The 23,831-nt window shown below is 43.4% G+C and overlaps 1 protein-coding gene across 1 annotated transcript in view; it reads right to left on the reverse strand.

Moving 5' to 3' along the window:
- The window catches only part of RAPGEF1 (Rap guanine nucleotide exchange factor 1), an 86,446-nt gene that overhangs the window by 40,601 nt on the left and 22,014 nt on the right, over positions 1-23,831 (reverse strand). Inside the window, exons 2-4 of the mRNA XM_074161425.1 lie at positions 12,851-12,990; positions 8,107-8,285; positions 4,779-4,935 (exon numbers count right to left, since the gene is read on the reverse strand). Coding sequence (XP_074017526.1) covers positions 4,779-4,935; positions 8,107-8,285; positions 12,851-12,990 — 476 coding nt within the window. The remainder of the gene's footprint in view (positions 1-4,778; positions 4,936-8,106; positions 8,286-12,850; positions 12,991-23,831) is intronic.

Genomic DNA, 23,831 nt, shown 5'->3' on the forward strand with positions numbered 1-23,831 from the left:
CAGTGAGAACTGAGCTGGGTGTAAATCTGGCACAGAGCTCTACAAATGATGCAGCACTGCTCTAAAGGAGCAGTCTGCACCCAGCAGTATTTTAGCCATATTTGATTAAAGCTCATAAACCCTGGCCCTATGGGGATTGTGCACAAACCCGCATATGTGTCTTTTTGCTGTGCTTCCTCTTTCCTCTATCATCACAAATGTGTTCCAGTCCCCACATCACCCCAGATATTGGCAAATTGACTTTACATACATAAATATGTCTTACACAGTGGAGTATTTCACCTAGTCAGTAAAAAAAAATAAATAATTGCTTTCTATTTTATAAACAAGTGTGTGTTTGTTTCAAAAAGCAAGTTTTCTGTAAGATGCCCAACAACAAATTAAACAGCGAACACCTTTATGAAAAGGCCCGCTTCCCCTGAAGCCATCTTTTAATGTATTAGCAATGCAAGCCTACTACTTGTGTATCTGTTATAGGCAGATAAGGCTCTGGATAAAGAGATAAGGGCACGATAATCCTGAACTACAAGTCTGCCAGCAGTCAAAACAACAATCATTCACGCCAGAAAGATGGAGAGAACATTTTATGGATGTTTGAGGCTGACAAATAGATCTACTGCTCACAGATAAAAAACACATGCTCTCTTACAGGCTGGAAAACTGGCACGGCTTCCTGACAGTATTGGTTTCCCAGCACATTATGCACAGGAAACTATAAGGGATCAATTTTAATTTTATTTTTTTTAAAGCAGCCTGAAGTACAGCGTCATCATTCCAGTATCATCATCATGTCTGATGAGCTGCTGTCACTGCTCTCTCAATGCAGTGACTGCAACTGGAATGTTGTTGTCATCATCCTTCTGAGGAAGAGAAATATTCTAGTTCTTGTATTTTTATATAAGGCTGAACTTCCATGGGTCAACACACAAACAACAAGAGGAATAAAGTACTGCACAGGATGTGCAAAGGATGGCAAACACAGTCCAAGTGTCCACCACAGTTGATACTGGTTTCCATGTTCTACTTAATTCTTGGTGTGCTCAAAAATAATTTATACCATGTCAACCAAAAACATGACAAAACACTCAGCTTTCCAGAAACTGTCCTGGAAAATCCCATATGTGAGGAAGGAAGAGAGAGCACAAACAGCGCACGTACAGATGTCCATGTGCGCTAATGCTATGAAGATGTTGCTGTCTGGGTCAGACAGACAAGAGCCCTGGTGAGGAACAGCGTGTTCTGAGAAGTGCCCTTATGAGAAAAAGCACGGCACCAAGCTCACCACAGCCATCCAGCCTGGCCTGCTCCCACCTCCAAGGAGGTCCACGTCTCCCAAATAACGCAAGAAGGAGCAACAGACTGACACGGCTTTTGACAGTCTATCAGCTCCACTGTAGTAATGGACATTACACAGTATACAAAAAACTAAAATAATTAAGGGTCTCCAATGACAGAACTACAGGTGGTGACACAGACACTGAACTGACCTCAGATTTCTCTGCTGAGTGTCCCCAGTTACTCAACAGAAACTATTTTTAAAAAAATGTACTTTCCTCTGTTTCATCTTCTCTTTCAGGATGAACAATCTTTAATTAAAAACTTGCGATTCCTTTCAGACTTTAGAAATTCCCCTATAAAGTTTACAGAACATCACTAGGAAAAACAAACGTAGGACGTGGGAGCCCACAAACTCCAAACAAGGCTTTTCTATAAATCAGACTATTTGGAAATCACACAGTGACACCACTTGCCTCTTCTGGCTGCAGCTGGCACCCTGCCCCAAGTCACTGTCAGGAATGAGTGATGACACAATGGATGGCCACCTTCCTGCCCTCTGGACAAGCTTCCACCGCTGAAGAAGTTTCTGGAGACTCGTGCAGTTTAACAGACTCGGCGCTGGACCCCGGAGGGCTACCGGGTACTCACCAGCAAGAACAGTAATTCCACACAACGCGTAAGAGCACAATAAGGGAAACAAAATGTATGGGCTTTCAAACCAAAAGCCAAAATACTCCTTAAACATCCCTCTGAAAGGGCTATAGAAGGAAAAATGGGACATCTCTTTTTCCTCACTTTTCTTCACCATATTTCACACCTTAAACCCAGCCAAGGCCAGTGCTGCAGACTGTGGTGGTGGCAGCTGTGACACAGCACAGCCTCCTGACACTCGGGGCTGAAATGCTCCGTTTTCCCATTTTGCCAGTTGCAATGGACACACGCTTGTCCACCATATGGGAGTGCAGGTTACAACAGGGGAGAAACACAATCAAACTCGGCTCAAAAGTCTCTTTAAAATGATTCAAACCATTGCGGCCGTGAAAAAAAACCCAAAACACCTCCCACCAGAGACACCAAGACAACGTATGATTGCCAATATGTGAGAGGATCGCTTTTTCCTCCAGGCTTTGACAAATATCACCAGATTCCCTAGACTCTGACTTTTTCTCTTCTCTACTAACCCCAAAATGAGAACTACCGTTTGAAAATCAAGCCAAGATCTTCAGTGCACACACAGAGGTAATCAGCACGCAACCCAGCCAGATGCACATTATGCTATTCCTTATCAGCAAGTGAAGAGATTCCTGCAGCAGTAATTAGAGATAATTAAAGCCTCTCTACAAACTTATGCTACTTCAGCAAGCTGGAAATTCCAAAATGAGATGGATTTTTAAGAAGTTACGTAATCAAAACAAGGATCATTATTTTTATCTTTTTATATATGCCTAGCAAGGCACTAAAACCTGAGATCAAACCAGCAAGGAACACAAGTGAACAAGTGACTCCTTTATGCTCAATTCTGAAAATAAAGGGGGAAGTAAGCACTGAAATGTGGAAGCGGATCTGGTGTGATCTGCCAGAAAACCAAAAAAGCCTCTCCACAGCAGAGAAGTGTCCAACTTCTCAGTTCTGCTTCCAGATCTCAGCCCTTCTAAAATAAACCTCGTTCCTCCTTGTGCAGGAGAAGAGCGCATGCTGCTCCCAAACGCTGACCTGTTGGTGGGCAGACACGTTCGCATCTATCCAGACAGCCCCACATCTGCTCTAACCACACTCCAAGCTGACCAGACGTAAGCCAGCTCCAACTGGAAGGCCAAAATAACTTTTAGTCTCACAAACAATGTAGAGACAGATATAGCCGTGCCGCTCAGCGGGGCTCAATAGCTCAGGTTCAGCACTGCAGGGACGTGCCCGCATCGCTCCCAGCCTTGGCTGGCTCAAAACTGGACGGCAACTGGTACCAGAGGTTTAAATATCACTTAACAGGAAAGGACAGCGGGTGTCCAAGTCTCACGAAACAAGACTACACAACTCTCTCCTGGATCTGGCGATAACACGGCTCCCCACTGGATTGTGCAGGTTCATTAAGTGATAAGAGAGTGAACTGTCTCGCTCTTTGCTGGGGTGTTACGGCTCAGATACCACAGCACAGATTTTCACGTACTGCAAGTTGCTGCTGAATTCCAACACTGACAGCAGCTGAGACTTTACGCTAAACTCTTTTTCTCCATCCTGCTGTGCAAAGACCAGCTTTGGTTTTTAAATCTGGAGCTTAAAGTTAAAGGGCATAATGTGCAAAATAATCCTGGAAAATCTGTCTTCTTTAGGTGATAGGAATGTTTCATTTCAAAGATATTTGCTTAAAAGACTCAATAAGTAATAGCAGATTTTAGCATCTGTTGTTTGAGCAACACTAAAGAGATATTAAGAGCATGCAAACACCATAACAAGACTCCTGAAAATGTGATAGTCAAACTTTGGGAGATCCACTTCATTTTTGCATTCAGCTCCAGTTAAGAAAAACGAGGCTGTTTGAGTGAAAGATGCCTGTTCTTGATACACTAATCCAGGTGAAGAACCTGCTGCAGTTCTCAAAACTCTACCCCAACTTTCCCACTGTACTTGACCTAACTGTTCACCTTTAGATTCAGCCCTGCTGTTGAAAGAGGCTTAACTTTCTCTACAGTTCGCAAAATAAGGTTCCCAGGAGTTATGACGGTCTCTCTGCTGCTGCCCTCAGCCCAGCTCAAGCAAACTTTTACCTGCAGCGCTAGGACAGCCGAATGACCAGCCTCCATGGCCATCAGCCCAGGGACAAGCCTGGGAAACAGAAATAATGGGTCCCAAAAGCTTAGCGGGCGGCAGAAGGAAAGGCAACAGCTTTCCCCGGGTGGGGCAGGGAGGGGATGCTGTAAGCAGGTCTCACAAAGCATACAAAGGTTTCTGTTAAACGTTCCCATTAGTTATGTAAAATTAATCTCCAGAAAACTGAGCTTAGCTCATCACCTGTTCCACACCCTAATCCGACTGCTGAAAGCGATGATGTATCACCGATGAATCCCTTGAAATTTATGTTAAAAGATGGAGGTGGATTCTTTGATTCTCCGTGGGCATTGATACGAAGCATTTCCATTATATTTTGCCTAGACAGAAAATATGCAAACTCTGCCTTGTAATCTGCGTGGAAGACTGGGAATGACTTGCTGAAAATTTAATACGATGCTCAGTAAAGATTTATGGTTTCTTCCGATTCATGCAAACGCCAGGGCGAGCATTTCAGAAGTGCACACCAGTAGCCAAACCACTTGTGTTAGTCTTTAACCAGCACACCGAGCAAGATCGTGTCACTGATGGAGCAGTAGATTTAAGAGGTTTACTGAAGGCAAGAATAGGATCTTTATATTTTACCTGCACTTGAAAACCTCTTTCTACTAGATCTCTTCTAAAATACATTATTATATACTGTAAATTATATTATATAAAGTATTTGTCTCACATACCTTGACTCCATCCAGAACAGCTTTTATGACATCCTTGACTGTTGTCACCATCTCCTTGTCTTCTGAATTCACACCTTCCAGCATCACTTGATCAGACCAGCGGATTAGATTGGCCAGACTCTGGTACACACGGCTGTAGCAGGATGAGATGGCAGAACTGGATGGCAGGGGAAGAAATAGTTGAGAAAAAAAGAAGAAAAAGAAATTATGAACATACTATCAAATGTTATGAGAGTGCTTGATTTAAAATTAATTTCACACTGTTAAAAATGTGATTGTTCTCCTTTTCTCTCTGACATTCCGAATTTGTGTTTAGCAGGTGACACAGCCCCGGTTTCTCCTCTGCTGCAGCTGCTCTCCCATCCTCCAGCACCAAATGGGGTGACACGAAGGTATGATCAACAGCCCATTCCCAGCTGAGAATGAATTGTCTGTGCTGCAGGTTAACACAGCCATGCTAAAAAGAACGCTCTTTCCTTTTTAATTTACAGCTCCATCCTATGCCTTAACTTCAAAGGTAAATATTTAAGTCTAATTTATATTATTTCAGAATTATCTATGCTTTCCTTCTTCCTTATTAACTTTCCCCAAAAATGTCTTAGATAATTGAGAGCTGACTGTACTCATTCCTTTACAAATCATTCCCTCACTGTTTATAATGCCTGAAAACATGTAATTAAAACCTGCTTCTTTACAGAAATTGAACTGAATGAATTTCAGGTTTGGAAGAGGAAGGGTGTTGCTTTGTTTTGTTTTTAATGAGAAACAGAATTGAAGCTATTGTTCTGAAGGGGAAAAAAAAAAAATTGGAAGGATGACAACTCTAAATAGAAGTTAACTGTAACAACAGCGCTCACAGGCACTTTCCTGGCCATTCTGAAAACACTGACTTCATTACTAAACAAGGTGTGTTAACACATCGCTGATGGCAACGCTTCAACAATTCTTTGTAAAGTTAAATCAATTTCAAACTGCATCAAAACCATAAACAGATAAGAGAAAGTGTAATCTTGCAATCATTACTGATACAAGCGTTCCAAATCTTCCCTTTTCTCTCTGGTATCCTTTTTACACTGGCTTAACTCCAGTAATTTCATTATCTGCGAGAAGAGAATCGAGCCCAAAAGCTTCAATGAGATTCTTTAGGTGAATGGGGTTTGCAGGACCGGGGAAAGGACTATTGTCAAGTTACAACCAGGGGGATACAAACAACTGGCAAATACTTTTTTGTTTGGTTGTTTTTGTTTTTTTTTTTTTTTAAAATATACTGCTTGTCATTTGTTCTAATTTCAAATGAAATTAGCTTGGTAGGAGATATTTCCTAAATAGGGCCCTCCCCCTTTGCTTTCTAAGGCTTTGATTTCTTTGCCATTAATCTTCAGTCTGCTTCCTTCTAAGGAGGCGGTAATTGAAAGGCCATTTTGTGCTAGATTTAATTACTTTTTTCCTTGATGCAAATGCTTCCCCTAAAGCAAAAAGAAGTCCAACAATAATTGTAGGGCTTTCTTCCACACTGACACAAGTCTTGCTCACTTTTCTTGAGGGGGATTTGTTATCAAAATCACCCCTTTGAGCCCCGCCACAACTCAAAAGAAATAAAATGCAAAGGTAGTCATGAAAGGACATGGCCTTTTTTTTTTTTTTTTTTTTTTTTTTTGAGATCCCCTTTTTTTCTGTAAGGCTAACTGAGGCAGAACATACATATGGGATCTGTGCTTTAATATATACCATTTCCAGAAAGAGAGAGAGACTTATCACTATGTAGAAGATTCCACTGACTACTAGCTATGAGAATTTTGCTTATATGAGTAAATATGGATACCCAACTCTCAAGGTTGCAGTAGTTCACTACTAAGAGAGAGTGTATAAGAAATTTGAAGAATAGAACTGCCTGAAATACTGCTGCTGCTGCTGAAGACCATTTAGTTGGTATTTATTTCCAAATATATTCTTGGAAGGAAAGATCACCCAGTGAACGCCCAGTGGATACATAAATCAAAGCGAGTGACTCTAAAGATAACGCGTTCTACCCTAAAAATATTTGCTGACATTTTACATGTTCTCCTGGTGTACAGGGAAAGTTCATTCTTTCTTTTATTAAGTGAAAGCAGGTGCTTGTCAGGAATTTAATGGCTGTGGGAAACCTGATAGCAACTGAAGAAACTTTTGTGTCTGTACCCAGAAGCCTGATGCATGTTCTCATTCTAACAACCATTGCTCTTTGTAGTTCTACAGATCTAACCTCACTTGGATCTCTCCTGTCCCAGGCACAGCTCTGATACTCACCCACTGCCTCCTTCATTTTGTAGTTACATACAACCCTGGGCTATGCATTATGGTCAAACACAGCTAAGCATCTCTGTTTGCAAAAATACTTGGCACCCTCCTGCTGTCTTGACCATACTAGAAACCTTTCTTGCATCAGAATTGAAATAAGCATCTCGAAACAAACATTTTGGAGATACTGAACAGGAAAACAAACAGGAACAACCAGAAAAACTGGAAGGATTTCAGGAATCAGACATTGCACTTCTCTGCCTAGATTTGTGCTTTTCTCTGTGATAATTTTGCTCTCTCCATATTATTCAACGATGTTTGCTTGTTTTGTGTAAATCAATTGCTCCAGCATCTATGGAATGAAGAGCAGCTATAGCTCTATGGCTTGACAGCTCCACAAATTGTTATAATCCATTTGCTGAGCTTTGCTTTGGCAAATATCTACTTCTTCTCTGCTTTCAAAGCCACTGTCTAACTGGTTAAAACATAATACACATAATCTGTTAAAACATAAAATAAACAATCTGTTGAGAGTGCACAGGAATGAACTCGGATTGGTTAATCTACTGAAGTACAGCTGTTTTATTCCTGTTCTGTATCTGATCCAGTAAAATCCAAAAAAGCAGTTAAGAGTGCAGTCTCAGACTTCTCTAATATCAGAGTGGATAAATTGAGCACAGAAAGGGATTACTCTGAAGATAAACTCCTTTTCAGGTAAAAGCTATTGGATTTGTTAGCTTTTAGGATACCATCATGGACTGCAGAAGCAGTACAGCATTTCCTGCTAGTAAATGATGAATTTCGAAGTTTATGCCAAGAATCAGCCCTTCCTCCTCTCTGAGACCATTCCGATTTGCTTTATCTTTCCACAGCACAGCCTTCTTCGCAGCAGGGAATCTGCTTTTAAATTATGTTTGAAAACTACCACATAATTAGTAAAAATAGCAGTCACTTCATTAGCCACTGCAGCATTTCCTGTCTCCTGCGCGATGCGATTCTTCAGACACAAGAAGGAGGGTTTCTTCCCCTTCCTTACAAGAAGGAAACTTACCTTTGCTGGATGCGTGGCTCGGTTTGCACCAGGGGCAGGATGGCTTCCAGCACTTTACTTGCTGAGCCTGGTAGCATCTCTAATACTTTCTTATCAACTGCCATTTTGTCCACAATAGTCTTAAAGTAGCGCAATGCACTGACGACCTCCTTCTCCTTTTCCTCTAGCCACGATACATTCTACAGAGGAGGGAAAAAAGGGGGAGAGAAGTTAAAACCCCAGGATTTTTAAGGGCAAGGTGACTTTATCTTACCTGAAGAATGGCGACGCTGAATGGGGTACATTCCACGAGGACTGGAGAAAACCCCTTCTACCACCAACACTTTTAAATTGAATCACTACTCTTTCAACAGAACAGTCAGTGCAAAACTGCACCCACACTTTAACTTTCTGAATTATGTGCATTCCAAACTGAAAGCTAATCTTGATCAGTTTTAGGCCAAGATTAACGCTACTGATGACGTGAAGGGCACTGCTTTGAAACCCACACACCAAACTGGGAGGGTGAAAGAAAAAAAAACATACTAAGTGCAGATAGTAATGATAACGCAAGAAAGGAAGCAACAACTACTGGTTTTAATAGAGCTGCCCCGCTGATGTGATCAAAATCCTTAAGCACATCTCACTATCAAAGGGTCTTTCCAATCACTTAATGCAGTGGATCAGCCAAAGGGAAAGAGAAGAACAAAAGAGGGGGGGGAAAAACCCCACAATCAGAAAAACTTGCAAACTCCAGAACAATCCAAACAGATGGCTCCATTTTTCTACCCATCCCTGATAGTTTCAATGATGTAAGTGATGTTCACCCTTATTATTCTGAGTAATTCTGCTGACTCCAATATGCCTACTTGTATGACAGTGGGCTACAGTCTTGCCTCTCCATGCACAAACATAAAACTCTTTTTCAATCAGTCTCCAACCTGAGTCATTTTGTGATGCTGCTGGAACAGTGGAACTCACAGCCTTTCCATGGGAACAGACTGGGAAAGCAAAGTTTTGGCATCAGTGAACAAATGTTGCAGAAGGGAACGATTCATTGGAATAAAGCCGAGTTGTGGTCACCAGCTTCTGTGCCACCACTGACACTAGAAAAGGAAATTCAGAAGTGCTACATGATATCTTAATGGCATTCAGGACAGGGATATTCTTTAAAAGTTTACCAGAGTATGCCTGCAGGACTTTCAATGCCACAAGTAGTTCCTAAGTGAGATTTAAATTAACTACTGAACGCTGCTAGGAAAGGAGCAGAGAGCTTAGCAGAGTCCGGTTTCATCCATTATCTCCTCAGTAAATTCAGCTTCAAGAATTAATGACCTATGGGCATTGTGTGCTCCCCATACTCTTGTCGGCCGTTAAACTGCTGCTTTTCTGCAAAACCAGGCCAGCAGCCCAAACGGTTTTAGGAAGAACAATTTATAGGCAGCACTGGTTAGTAATTTGGGGCCAGTTGCATAAAAGGATTAGAGTCCCAAGTCCCATCTAGCTCCAACTTCAAAAGTCTAAGTCCCCATCCAAGATCTGCAAACCACCCTGTCATTTTCCATCTCATCTGGGAAGGGCCCAAACTCCGCTGCTGCTTCCACTTTTGACAATAATTCTTGCCAGGCACCTCAAGGTCTGATCTGCAGCTCACAGCCGCCCCGAACTCTCCTGCCGAGGAGCATCCTGGCAACTCGCTGATGTCAAAAATGACATTTCCCATTTTTCAGGCCTTCACCACTGCACAGCTTATTCCCGGATACGGAGAAGCTCAGTCACTTCCACGAAGGTTTTGCACTTCATATGAAATGACCACACATTTCAGGGGTGAGAGAGCCCATATATTCTCCAAGTAAGTATGACTATGGCCCAGTGGTCAAAGCTCTCAAACAGAAGTGAAAAAATGTGGATTGCAGTTCCTGCTCTGATGGCTGTTTATGTATTTCATTCAACAAGTGTTTCCTGTAGAAAGGCTTGTGACTTAATAGCTTAAACACTCTCCTGGCTCACAGGAGGGACGGGCTTGACTCAGTTTGGGTGAGAATGACAAGTGGAAACACAAATCCTTCCGTTGAGCACATCAAGGCATGTAAATCCAGCTACCGGACACTATTTGGGGCACAGCCCTTTTTTTTTTTTTTACAAGTTCCCTGCCAGCTCTTTGGGTGACATTCCCTAAGAGCACTTTTTATGAGGTCCAAAGGTATCATACCTATGCGTGTATAAATATGCACACAAACACACCCAAAGAGAGCCTACGCATCCCACACAGGATTCCAGGTTCTGCTACAGAGTTCAGATACATAAATGTCAGTTGTTGCTAGAGGCTGAAGTTTCTCATGTCCAGCACTTTACTCACTGAAGCCTGAGAACAGCAGCAATAAATCTAGAGAAAGGAGTAATTACCTGGTGGGATGGATGGATATTAATGTATTCTGGTGTCTGCACCTCACAAGACTAACGATATTAAGTTTTAGCACCAAACATTTTAGTGTGTCCCGAAAGCCAAAGCAAACATGCAGTGGTGCCCCTCTGGGATGGCAGAGAGGACCTCAACTATCTCTCACTTCATTTCTCAGTTGGGGTGAACTTGCCCCAGCAGAGAGAGCAGATCCATGACTGTGCGAGCTGCTACCGCGCCAGGATCACCCCATTTACCCAGTGCCCTTTTGGGCATTAGATGAGATAAACTTAACACTCAGGAAAACAGCAGCTCCTCTCCATTCCCCTGCCTGCCTGACACATATCGATATTTTTGCATGATTTTTGAAGTTTTCCCTTAAATAATAATTACAAATGCATCATGTATGAGATAGAGCCAACCCAGAAAGGGTTACAGCAAGCTGTACAGAATACACCTGATTACAAAAGCTGGAACAGTCCCTTTTTCCCCTTTTCCCCACTGCATTTCGGCAGTGAAAAACCTATTATAACTTTGCATACAGTGCTGAAGGACACTACTGTTCCTACAGTATGCCCTATGATAAGAATCAAAGACAGGGTCCAGGGGACAAAGGGAGGCTCTGAAAAAAACTCCCCCTACATTATCTACCTCTAGGTATAAAAGGGAAGAGTAGAAGAAGGTGTCTGCATGGGTTGAGCACAACCTTCAGGTTACACATAGTGATTTTACATTAATTTTTAGTATTGCTATTTCTGCTCTACAGTGATTAGCTACTTCAAGAGCATAAAAATAGCATCTTAAGTACTTAGGAGGGAGGAAAGGATGATATTTGGTTTATCAAGTGTGTCTTCTGACAGAAAATCTCCTGTTTGTCAACTGATATCTGTATTAGAGAGAGAACCTGCTGACAATCCTCTTCCCCGCTCTCTCCCCACAAAGCTAACAAGCTGACTGCATCCAAATAATTGACTAGTTGGACAGTAGCTATTAAAATAGATAAGGTATGAACCAGAAATCAACGATATTTCACAGTATAAAAATGTCTACAGCTTAAATAATCATGTACAATAATAATGTGTTTTGTTTCCCAATAAAAGAATACCAATCTGTACGTAAAAAAAGGTTTTATATGTTCAGCATGCCTTATTGGTAAACCCTCTTGCATTGTTTTTTAGAGAAAAGAAAGAAAAGCAAAAACTTCACCTATTATTAACATGCTAATATATATTTGCTATAGAATAGCATTTTGAAAAGGGCTCTTCATTTTCTAATTTAGTATGTGGCCACATATCAATTTAAAGGAAGATCTCCAAATTATCTCAATATCCCATTCTGAAACATCATTAGAATTAAAAGCCTTCAAGGAGTACACCCAGATTATTTTTTATTTTCATTTTTTAGTAGCAGTCAGCAATATGAGGTGCTCAGCTTCCTAGAAAGCATATCCAGTCTCCTGGGGAAAAAAAGACCCTACAGACTGGGAAATAAAAGCCTCATCATCTTCCACCTGACAGTGCAGAACAGGGCTAGGAAGCCCTGCAGCAACTTCTCTGGGTGTTAAGCATATCACGCAGTGTAAGATAACTGTATCTTGCTGACTGCTCTCGATAACACTCCAACTATCCTCGGCAAAGATAATCTAAAAAAGTTTGCATGTCTGGCGCTGCACATTGGATGGGACTTTCAACAACTGGGAAAGATTTTGAATTATCATAAATAACCTCAGCTGTTCTTAACTTTTGGCTTAGATTTATACTTGAAAACTGACTGTACCAGTGTTGTCACAGAGACAGTCTCCTGTCTCCATAATCAGGTCACAGCAGCAAAGGAGATAACGCTTGTAGGTCTGTGCTGGGAAAGATGGTGACCTCAGCTCTTGGAGGACTTGGAGCACGTTGGGTCTGAGGAACAGTGTGCTGGAATCAGCAGCTGTCTGAACGCATCTGTTTGACTCTCCCTGCTGACGTCGTCAGAGATTGAGCACATCTTTGGACCAGCTTCAAGGATTTGCTCGCCTGGGTTTTGGGTTTTTTTCTTTTAAAGGATCACACCCCAAAACCAGACAGTTGTTTGGAAGCTGGAAGCATAACCATAGGGTGTGCATGTGGGGAGGATGTGCCATAAACTACATTCCATAATGAGATATTTAAATGCTTATGGAAGGAGGTCTCATGAGGCTCTCCAAAGGGAAGTATATGCCTTGTAACTAACACAGCTTATAACTAACCATAAAGTAACCCTGAAAAATCTGCAAAATTCTGCAGTCACGCACTGGAAGGAGGGCTGCAGACTTTGATAAACTGAGTTGCTAGCAAACAAGAAACCAGCCAGACTAACAGAACACGTCCTTTGTCTGCTTACTTTGTTCGCTGACTTCTCTGGTGTTTTCACTGTCAGGTCAGCTTGCTTTCCTTTCTTTGAAGGGGTTCTCTTTATTTTTGGTGAATGAAACTTGCCTTTCAACTTCATAGTGAACGAGGAGAGATGGGAACGCTCAGAATCTAGAAAGACACAGAAATTTGTTACTGCATTAGGGTAAATTTGTTGAAACCAGGGAAGTAGTGTTGCAGCATTATCTGGAAGACCAGCCTATGAAAAACATTGAAACCATGTAAATTTATTGAGTGGAACAGGATAAAAAAAAAATAATAAAAAATTGTGGCTCTCTATTATGTTTCCAACCGCAATATCACCATCATTTCCTGCTTCCCCTCGGAGGCAGCGAGGCTGCAGTGCAGAGGCAGGAACAGTGGGATCGCAACCGCTCTCCGCCTTGGAGAGAAAAGGAAAAATACCTCTCTTAAAAGCACTTATCTCCAGGAGATCCCAAAGTACTTTACAAAGGAGGTCGTCATCATCATCCCTCTTTTGCAGATGAGCAGCTAAGTCAAAGGGATGAAGTGACTTGTTCACAGACCTCTGGCAGAGCCCAGCTCCTGCCTGTGTCCTGGCTGGGGTCAGCAGCCAGCGTGGGTGCGTGGGCAGGGGACTGCTCTGTGCCCAGGGCTGGTGGCTACTTTGGGAAAGGCAAACACAGCCCAATTAATGCCATTCCCAGGCTGCTCATCTGCTGCCCACTTGGTGGCATCACCTTTGAATAACCGTCTGAACAAAAAATGCCAGCCCGTGTCACTCGCAATGTCACTTCAAATGTACCAGACAAACCAGAGCAGAGAGGAACTGCTTCAATACCGGGGCATCCTTGAAGAAGCTTAATTACAGAACTGCTCAACCCTTTAAAAAGTGTATTTTCATGGTTTTTTGAATATCTGAAAGCAGAAGTCTCAAGGGCTTCCTATCATGCCGTATGCAGCCTTACTGTTGAAATATATTTTTATCTGTTGAGCCATGAAGCTAAATAAAACTAAGCTGCCTTGTAGAGAGCAATTCAGAATGTATTTTGAGCAAAGAGCACTTTAATAAATGAAGGTTTGAATTGCTCTCTGGTGACCCAGATAATTCAGCAGACGATACCAAACTTGCCTTTAACTACATTATCAAGAAAAGTAAGCAGTTTTGCTGTGCATTTCATTTTTCTTTTAGATTATTTGGGAATTGACTGCTCTGGTTGTAATGAGTCACCCCGACAGAGTCCCATGCATGCAGCACTGCACCACCTTGTTAGCATGCTGACTGCGAACAGAACAGGCTGCTGAGTCAAATCTAGCACCCAGAAGCTAAATACCACACTGCAACGCAAACACCGCTCCTCGTACTCAGAAATTACCTAACCACAGCTCAAGGGAAGGAACCCGTGCTTGCCTCCCCGTAAGGGCTGTCTCCCTTGAAACTTGGTTTCCTGGCAGCGTGTTAAGACCCTGCTATTAACACCTTCACCAGAGCCAAAACTCCGGTTAGTTATGTCCTCTACATCAAAATTTTGCAGGCATCCTATTAATGGAAGCTGCACCAGCAGCGATTCTAATCCAGTCCGGCTGCAGACCTGGTCTCCGTTTACAAGACTAAATGCTTTTCAAAGTTTTCTTTCTATCATAAAGTTCTGTTTAACGCACTGAGGAGGGAGGCACTAAAAACCTTGGTCACTGCAGATAAATCCAGACGTATCAGTTGGCCTCTGAAGAATCACTTAGAGCAGCTGGTACCCTAACTTAGCAACAATTTACGTCATTGCTTTACATCCACAAGGGGATCTCCAAACCTTTAAAACCTCTCTGGCTCCACAGGGTGCTGAAGGTCACCGCTGAGAAGGGTTCCTGGCTGCTGTGAAAACGCTCTTGCGCTCCTCCCCAAAAAATAACTCGTCCTTATTTCGTACACCATATGAGAATTTCTATAGATGCGTGCGTATGCAGGCTTGCCAAGAGAAGTCACGGCTCTGAATTTATTTTTCAAGAACTGGCAAACCATTGCAATAATTAATCTACAGGGAAATAATGGTAGCAGCAACAAATCGCATCTGGCTCCTCCATGGGCTGCAGTGAGATCCCAACTGCTAGTCTGAGTAAGAAAATGTTCAATATTAAAAAAAAACTTGGTTGCTTACGGTGATAATTTTGCCTTGTAGGGACAAGACATTTGGAAGGGAGAAAGATTTCAGAAGACTACAATTTCCTTTTCTCTCTACCCACCTTTATGGGGCAAGCACACAAACAGCTGAACCCACGTGGGTGCATGGTCTGGGACCTCCAAAAGGAGATGTTTTGTCAGCAGAGAAAGTTTCTCTTCTGCTGACAGCAAAATCCCTTCACCACCACCACCACCAGCCTAACCATTTCCCTTCGCTCTCTTTACCCTTCTGTCGCAGCAAACCTTGAATCATTTGCACCCCATGCTCCGAGGGGACACAGACCTACAGAGCGAGGACAGGAGCAAGTGGCTGGAGCAGAATAAGAACTTCTTAAAATAGTACTAATGAAGTAAACCAGCTGACACTTGCAAAAATAATAAACGTTATTGTTAGCCCTGCTGAGTCCTGCTTTGAATATCACAAATTAATGCAGCTTTTTTTACTACCGTGTCTTTCCATCTACAACAAGTATTTTCCAGATCTCATCTGCTCATGAGTGTCTGATGCATTTGCAGTTAAACAAATGAGTCAGAAACCAATATTCTCTTACATTCAATTACACTTAGCACTTAAAATAGCACTTCTCTTGTTCCAAGCACATTACAAACATCTCTTTCTCATCCTTAAACAGTTAGGCCTTAACCTTACTCTGCAGATGAGAAGCAGGCACAAAAGGTGAGGCAACTTGACTAAAAAGAGCAGAGGGCGAGTCGGTGACACCAGTACAGCATCCCCATCACCCCCCGTCCCCCTCCCCATCACCCCCCATCCCTCTCCCCATATTCACGAATCAAGCGGTAGAGCTACTGTGACTACAGTCAGTGAATGCCAACAGACAATTATTCGGCACGATGAGCTTTACCGTTTTCAGGCAGATACATCACTCAAGCATTATAAGCAGAATTTGCATGTTAATGAATCTGGATGAAGTGGTATAAAAGAGAAGTTGCACTTAAATAGGAAGGTATTCTAGCTCAAAGGTGCAAGTCACCTAAGCTTTTAGAGATGAAGATGGAACTCATCTACATGCTCTGGGCAATCCTGCTCCAGCAGGGGAGTTGGACTAGATGATCTTTATGGTCCCTTCCAACTCTAAAAATTCAGTGAGATTCAGTGAAATTCAGTGAAACTCTCCTGTAAAAAGCACAGCTGAGCAAGACTTTCTGGACTGGTTACCATAGCACCAGTCCACTTTGAGAAAGTCCCTTTCTTTACACTACATCCTGATTTAAATATCTAACATGTCCTATGTCTGTCCAGTTTAAAAAGTCAAACAGCACAGCCTGCCTTTACAGATCAAATAATTTGATAACGCACAGAGAGAAGCAGAAAACAGAGCCGTGGCAGTGCTCACTTCTCCTGTCCCTCTGCTCCTTCCCGCCTGTCTACAGTAACCAAAGCCCTTAATGCCGCATTGAGGTTGCTCCTGAGCTTGGTGCTCTGCCCGCTGGAAATCGTTCTATCGTATTACCCTCGTCTCTGAGTGTTGAATAACTGGCAGTGCTCAACTGGAGTCTCGGCACCGGCCTTCTGAACTTCTCTTTCTCCTTTCTGGTGCACAGGAGGAGGGTTCCCCGCACTTACTTCTATGCAGTGTCCAAATATTTGTAAGATACGTGGGAAAAAGCAGGGTAATAAACTCAATGGAGTGATTTCAACTGGAAGGGGGAAAAAAATACTGTTGTATCAAAGTACTTCTGCCTCAAAGGAACCTCTGACTTTCCGCCCCCTTGTACTTCATCTCTCTGGACGCTCTGCTGCTGGCACACAACAGAAAAAAAGAGATACCTTCAAAATTACTTTACTATGGATTTGAGTTTCTTGATTTCTGACTGGGAGCTTTAATACGTCACTCGTTTTGTTGCTAATTCCATCCCCCTGCTAATGAGGCTCCCGCTCCGTTGTGCTTGAACACACTCCAGCTGTTGAGTCACGGCCCTGCTCAGCTCTCGGGCTCGTCTCCCCCAGCCGGCACGCGTCGGGGTCCGACCACACACACACCACCACAAACCTCACGTTACACGCCTGCTCCAAGCAGCCAGAGGGTATTTTCACCACCCTCTAAGCCCCCCCAAGGCCGGGGAGGCCATGGCCGGCCAGGAGCCACCTCGTTCCCAGCAAAGCGGTGCTGCCTGCCAGTTTGCTGACAGAAAGCTAAATCTGGTGAGGAAAGAACTGCAGATTTTAAATGACAGTGGATTAAGAGGCACAAGGGAAGGCAGATAAATCAGCTTATGTGCTTGTAGGCGAAGAAACTAGGCTGCTTAGGAGAAAGCCGGCAAGTCAAAGCCCAATGTCCACAACTGCCATGCTCAAACGGTCACTTTCCACTTGGGTTCCAAGGAACGCCAGAAATTAAGTCAAAAACACACACACGCTGGGGAATTCCACCAACCTGACCCAGCAGCAAATTATTTACTTTAAAGTAAGTTCAGCCTTTTAAAGAGCTCAGTCAGGGCAGGCTTCCCAGCTGCTGGGTCCCCCTCGCTGGCCGCATCTCTTGCCGGCCGCATCTCTTGCTGGCCGCATCCCTTGCCGGCCACGAAGGACCAGCACATGGGAGGCTTCAGAGACGAGCAACAACCCCCGGCTGCCTCGGGACCTCGTGGGCACACTTTTGTCACTACGGCACAGCTCAGTGGTAGGCAGCCTCCAGCAGCAGGGATGTGCAATTTAACTCTTCAACTTCTCTAGTGCTTTCATCTTACCAAACAAATCGAAAATAGACTTTTTTTTTTTTTAATAAAAACTCCCAACTTTAGAATACTGTATCTTTTCTTTCCTCCACTTGAAAACCTAAAACCTAAACCCTCCAATTTCTCTCACTCTCTATGCATTCAAACACTGAAACCCTGCAGCCTTAGAGGAGACAAAGCCTTAAAAAAGGGTTATAGTTCATTTTCCAGCTTGAACTGACTCTTGTGGCTCGTTAGAAAGAACGAAGTGGAGTCTAAAAATCTCATCCCACAAATGGTTCCCTTTTAAAAGGCCATTTGGGTCTCTGCTGGATGCACATATTTAAACGCTATCAGATTAAAAATAACAGCAGACATCTCTCCCCATGTCATAACGAAGCTATTGTGCACATTTTTAATCAACCACTGCTGCCATTTATGCCACGAGTCCTTTGAAGGCAGAGGTGACTTACGTAATGACTTACACAACGATGCCCATTAAACCAGGCATTCTTCCCCTTGGGCTCAGCTCCATCATTTGTGGAAGACAAAAGGCAAGTTGCAAGGCTTCAGCTAAACCCAGGCTGACAGGGACTTCAAGAGTTCTGAAGCAAAAGGAAAAAATAACGAGCAATAGTTCAAAACGAGCTTTCTGCCGCGGCTGTCCCTCTGCTGCTGCGATGGAGATGCTACCAGCTACGGGGCCGGGGCTACGGCTCCTCTAGACCCGGTTCTTCTGTCAGAAACACAGGAGGACAGGCAATTCGGGACGGACAGATGGGCACATGAGAGCTTCCCACAATAACCATGAAGCACGCTGCAAAGCACAGATCTTTCAAGATTTTATATGGATATTACTAGAAATCTTCCTCTCACCCTCTCCCTTCGCCTTAAGGCAAGGCTGTTATCTACTACACACTTGTAAGAACACGGATCTGTGGGGCCTTTGCCCTGGCTAAAGCTTTTGGGCTCTCCAATGTAATGTAATGCAAACATTAAAATAAGAGTGATTGACAGAAAATCAAAGCCTTTGAGCTTTGCAAAAATGTTGCTCTAACCTGAAACTCCAATAGCCTCTCCCACGAGCTGAGCTCCTCTACAGAAGAGCAGGAGGAACGCTGTGAAGCTCACCAGGGGGCTGTGGGGCAACAGAAAGCCGCCACAGGGGCACTTAAAAAATAATTTTTAATAATTTTGTGGTGGAAAGTGACAAAACATTCAAGCCCACCAGTGTGTAGCTGTGATGGTGGAGAGGGAGCCCTGGGCTTTCAGGGGGGGTTGAAGAACCAGCTGAGGAGAACCCCAGATACGTTCTCGGCCCTTTCACACCCGCAATGCAACTCAGCCCTCGCATCACCCAGAGAACAGCCTCCTGCGACATTTCACGCCCTCTTTATCCAGAAGTCCTGGGGATGTTTGGAACTCTAAAAATGCTGATATGCAGCACTTGTGAGATGCTGTATTTTCTCAAAAGGATGAACTGGGATTCTAAATACAGAAAAGACAGAACGTGAAAGAACAGAATTAAAATATCCCTTTTAAAAGTCCAAGCGTCTTCTGTAGCATCACAGGTGCTACAGAAGCCTCAGACCTAACACTTCCATCTCCGCAAGTTTACAACTTTGCCATTATCCCCAGAGGCTGAAGCAAAGAGAATTTAATCAGAAAAAAAAAAAAAAGGCTCAGTAGGGGATCCAGAAAGGGGAAAAAAAAAAGGGAGGGTCCGGTGTCAATGAGGAAGTTTGCCCACCCTAACCTTTGTACCTTAGGTGGAGCTGTTTGTGAGCTGCTCCAAGTCCCTCTCCAGGGAATCCGTTTGCTAGGAGAGCTGCCAGGTTTTAGAGGAAAACAGTGGAGGAAGGGCAGCTCGAGAATCAAACAATCATTCTTGAGTGCTAAAGAAACTTTTCCTTTAACATCACGTCACCTTCGAAGCAGCCAGCGTTTGGGAGCGGAAAGACCGACTGCCCTTTTTCTTTTTTGGCAACATTACAGTGAATGAGCATAAACCAGCGAGCATTAATGATGTGCAATGACAGCACACAAACTTCTATGGAAAAGGGAGGCTCAGTTCCCTCTCAGCTGGCCAGGCAACGCTCACTGACTCACAGGCTTCATTATTTTTAATGCCGCCCTCTGGGGCCTCCAGAGGAAGCAAAACATTTTTATTTGTCAGAGAGCACATTTTTATTTTGATTTTTTTTTCTTTCTAAGCAACCATGAATGAGGCATCTCCAGCTGCAGCAACCTCATGTGGAAAGAGCTCACAGTGTTTGCAAGGGAATCGGGAGGCACAGAGGGCAACTTATCAATTCAGCCACGTCTCCTGACTGCAGCAAAAAGGATTGGGTCAGTCAACAACATTAATTTTATGGTGCATTAGTATTACAGCTCTTCCTTCCAGCTTCATATGCAGAAGCAAATCTTCAGGTTGTGAGGAAGAGAAGATGCACCAGACCAGCAACAAGTTCAGAGCAGCTGACGAGGTTCCCTCCTAGTCCTCTTTTAGCCTGAAGTATTTCAGAAGAGAGAAATCTCCTTGCAGACACATAAACCAGGAATCCTTTAGCTGCTGGAAACTCTGCCATCCCACTGACTTAGAGGGGGAAGGAAAAAAACAGAAAAAGGAGCAATTAATTGATCACGGAGGTATTTAAGGGAGTAGGACTTTGCTACCCAAGTTCAGTTTCCACCAGCAGACCAAAGCTGGCTTTGAGAATTCTTTTTGAAAAAGATACTGTAATTTATTGATAAGCAGCAGACAGGGCTTTTGCTCTGGTTTATCTGAAAGAAAGGCGCTCCAGCACATTGGTCCCGTACCAACTCACAAGCAAAAATATTGCCGTTCACCAAGTCACTAGCAAACCTTTGTGCGGCATCTGGGGAGTCTCTGGTAATTTCCCATTTAAGTACTGATTTTGCACAGCCCTGCAAGCCCAAGAGAACTAATGGGATTACAACACTGGTAACATGACTCGTAACTCCCCCGGTGCCAGCAACACTAAAACAACAAGAGAGTCAAGGAGCCTCCAACATCAACATGACTGCTGTGGTCCGTGCTCACCCTGCTCTACACATAAAAACCACCAAGGTTGTTAACTAAACATTTAAAATTAAATGGAAAAAATAACCCAGCTACAAGGCATAGCCTCTGCATTACTTCAGCAAGCAGCTCTGAACATAGAAATTGCAACGGTTGCGAGGGATTCTGTTCAATTTCTCTGTTCACCAAACATGGCTTAATATGGGGTCCCTGGGCATCCCCACTCGTCTAACGGCTTTATGAGGATATAGTCATGACAGTGATTCAGACATCTAAAAATAAAGCCCTGGAGGCACAAGTATGCGTGCGCACTACCTGAGTCACTCCAGGCTGTAGGGAGCATGTGAGCCAAAGCTAATTCCTTTCATTCAGGCTGCTGCCATGGCCGAGCAAAAAGCCTCGTCACTGAGCTCCGCTTAAACTCTGTCTCCCCTCCTCTCATTTTACTCGAGCACGTTCAGACTCTTTGCACGCTGAAAAACCTTTGCTAGACTTGGGTTTCAGTCGTACGGCTGTCAGCTTTGAAACTCAGACCTGAAAGATTATAACCCGATGTTGCTGAAGCTGTTTATCCATCTCCAAGGTGACAGAATGTCGTCACTGGCACTCTGCAGGACGGCAAGCAGAAATGCATTATTTTAGATGCTTTAGGGAAAAGCCTAATTGCTAACAACCTTCCCACAGGTTCAACAGCTGAAAAGCAAGGCTGTAAGTGAGAGTCTTGGCTTTGCATCTGCCCCACAGCACCAGTTTTGAATGGGAAAAACTCAGCCCTCTTTCATCCTCGGAGGGTAACCTCCGCTCTCATTCATTAGGCGATGGAAAAAAAGAGAAGCTGGCTCGGATCTGCCTGACACAATTTCCAGTTGCTTTGGACATTACTAATTATAGTCATCTTTATTTTTGACCTCTGATTACAGGCTCTTTGCATATTCGGTCTGAATTGCAAAGCTAACCCCTCTTTTCTAGTAGGCTTGGGAGGAACCCTATACCCTGCCCAAAAGCCACCGCCCACACTCATCTGAGCTGAGCACAAGAAATCACATCAAAACATGGAAAGCATTTGCTTAAACATGCTCGATTTTATTTCCTTCTTTAGCAAGTATCATAGATTAAGGGCAACAGTCCAGGTGAGAGTGTGATGTAAGCTCTTTTCCATGCATGTTAAGAGATGAACTAACTTCTCTGCAAGGAAGCCTCATTTCTCACTGTCCTGACTAGCACCGTATCCTCGGGGCTGAGATGCTGAAAAGCAGATATTCGGTTCGGTAAGATTAAACATGTCTGCACAACTCCAGCGCACCGTGCTGGGGGCTCACATCTCTGCAAGAGAAAGAAAAATGAGTTTCGGGAACCAGGCCAGCACTATCTCCTAGGGAGGTGTTGCGATCCCAGTGTAAACTTCCCTAATATTGCTTACTCAATAAAACAAGGCATCACAGGAGGGCTATGCAAATCACTAAACTTTGAAGTACTGTTGCCCCAAAGGGCCAGCTCTCTATCTCCACAGCCAGGCAAGCATGTGTGCAGTGATACAGCGGCACCGGAGGTGTGAAATTTCTGATGTAATCGGGTCAGAAGCTGCTTTTACATTATTGTTGTGCTGCTTCCACAAAGGGTTAAGAAGCTGCAGGCCATATCCTCAATTCCATACCCTATTCTATACCTGATAGGATCTGCAACCAAACCACCAGTTTTATTGCCTGCCTACAGGCAAGAGGAAATTTTAGTCTTCTATAAGCACAATTTGAAACATCAGTGCCTCCAGCAAGGGGAAACCGAGATGTTAATTGAACTGAACAACCCAGGAGGGTTGTTCAACCCAGGGAAATACTAGCCCTCGTCTTTGTTAGCTGTAGGATTAGCACATCCCTATACCACCATGGCAGGAAACATGAGGTAGCTTACAGAGGCCAAGTGAGACATCTACCTTTTACTCTAGCGCACATAAATATTAAAAGTTACTTCAGCAATAAACGACATTTGTGACAACTCTCTATTTCATCCTGTCTCCTCACGCCTGAATTAAACCCGCCTGGTTACATCGCTCCAACAGACGACAGATTTCAAGGAGAAGGCACACTGCTACAAACACCCATCTTCTCAGCAAATCCTGACTTTAAAACAAACAAACAAAAATATCTTTAAAAAGATATAAAAGAATAAACTTCTACAGAAGCAAACCCTAGCAGATTTGTACAAGTGTCACCAGAAACACGTCGGGAAGCTGAAGGAATCCACGCTAACACAACTGAGTCTACTGAAGACTTGTGACTTCAGTAGAATGGAAACAGTCACTAAAATTTTACACGTTAATTTAACGCTAAAGAAAAGGCAGCTATTCCCCAGCTATCTTGGAATATTATGTAGCATAACGCAGTGACAAGTTTGGAAACCCACTTAACAAGGGGACAGCTGAGCCTGATTTCTTGGGAGCTTAATTTTCTTTGCTGGCATGCAACGTTATTTCTTGTATCACCCTGGCTATCTGTATTTAAACAGTTACTGTTATCTTTTATGGAAATTACCAAAAGTGGGCCCTACTAAGAATCAGTTTCTATTTTTTAATGAGCTTCCAGTTTACTGATACAGGAAGCTGGCCTACATTTCAAGAAGAAGCTCCTTCAACAGGGTGGTAGCTAAAGGGAACTAATCTGAGACCGTATTTTACTAAAACCAAAGTTGAACCTTATCTCAGCATCTCTTTACAATCCTGCTGAAACAATTCTTTTATCACAGAATAAATCTTGGTGAATTAACAGGTACCAGAGGGAGGTTTTACTAACAGCCCATTCCCTTATCGGATGGCAGCCCAGGCAGAGCACAGCATCAGGTTTCCAAAGTGAGATCCTGCCCAAGAGTCCTACCTGCCAGGGGGGCATGGGGTGCCACACCAACACATTTAAAGACCACCATCCACTCCACGTGAAAAAGTGTATTTTAAAGCCCCGGGCCCAGATTCTGTGGCAGAGAGCGCTTAGGATTCTATAAATAAGGTATAATTTTGTACAGTATTTATATTTAATTTTGTTTTGACAAAGCAGCAAAACCACAACTGCCAAACCTATTTAAGTCTCTGCAACACAAATACGCGAT

The sequence above is a fragment of the Numenius arquata genome, chromosome 19 (assembly GCF_964106895.1).
Source record: "Numenius arquata chromosome 19, bNumArq3.hap1.1, whole genome shotgun sequence".
Taxonomy (NCBI): Eukaryota; Metazoa; Chordata; class Aves; order Charadriiformes; family Scolopacidae; genus Numenius; species Numenius arquata.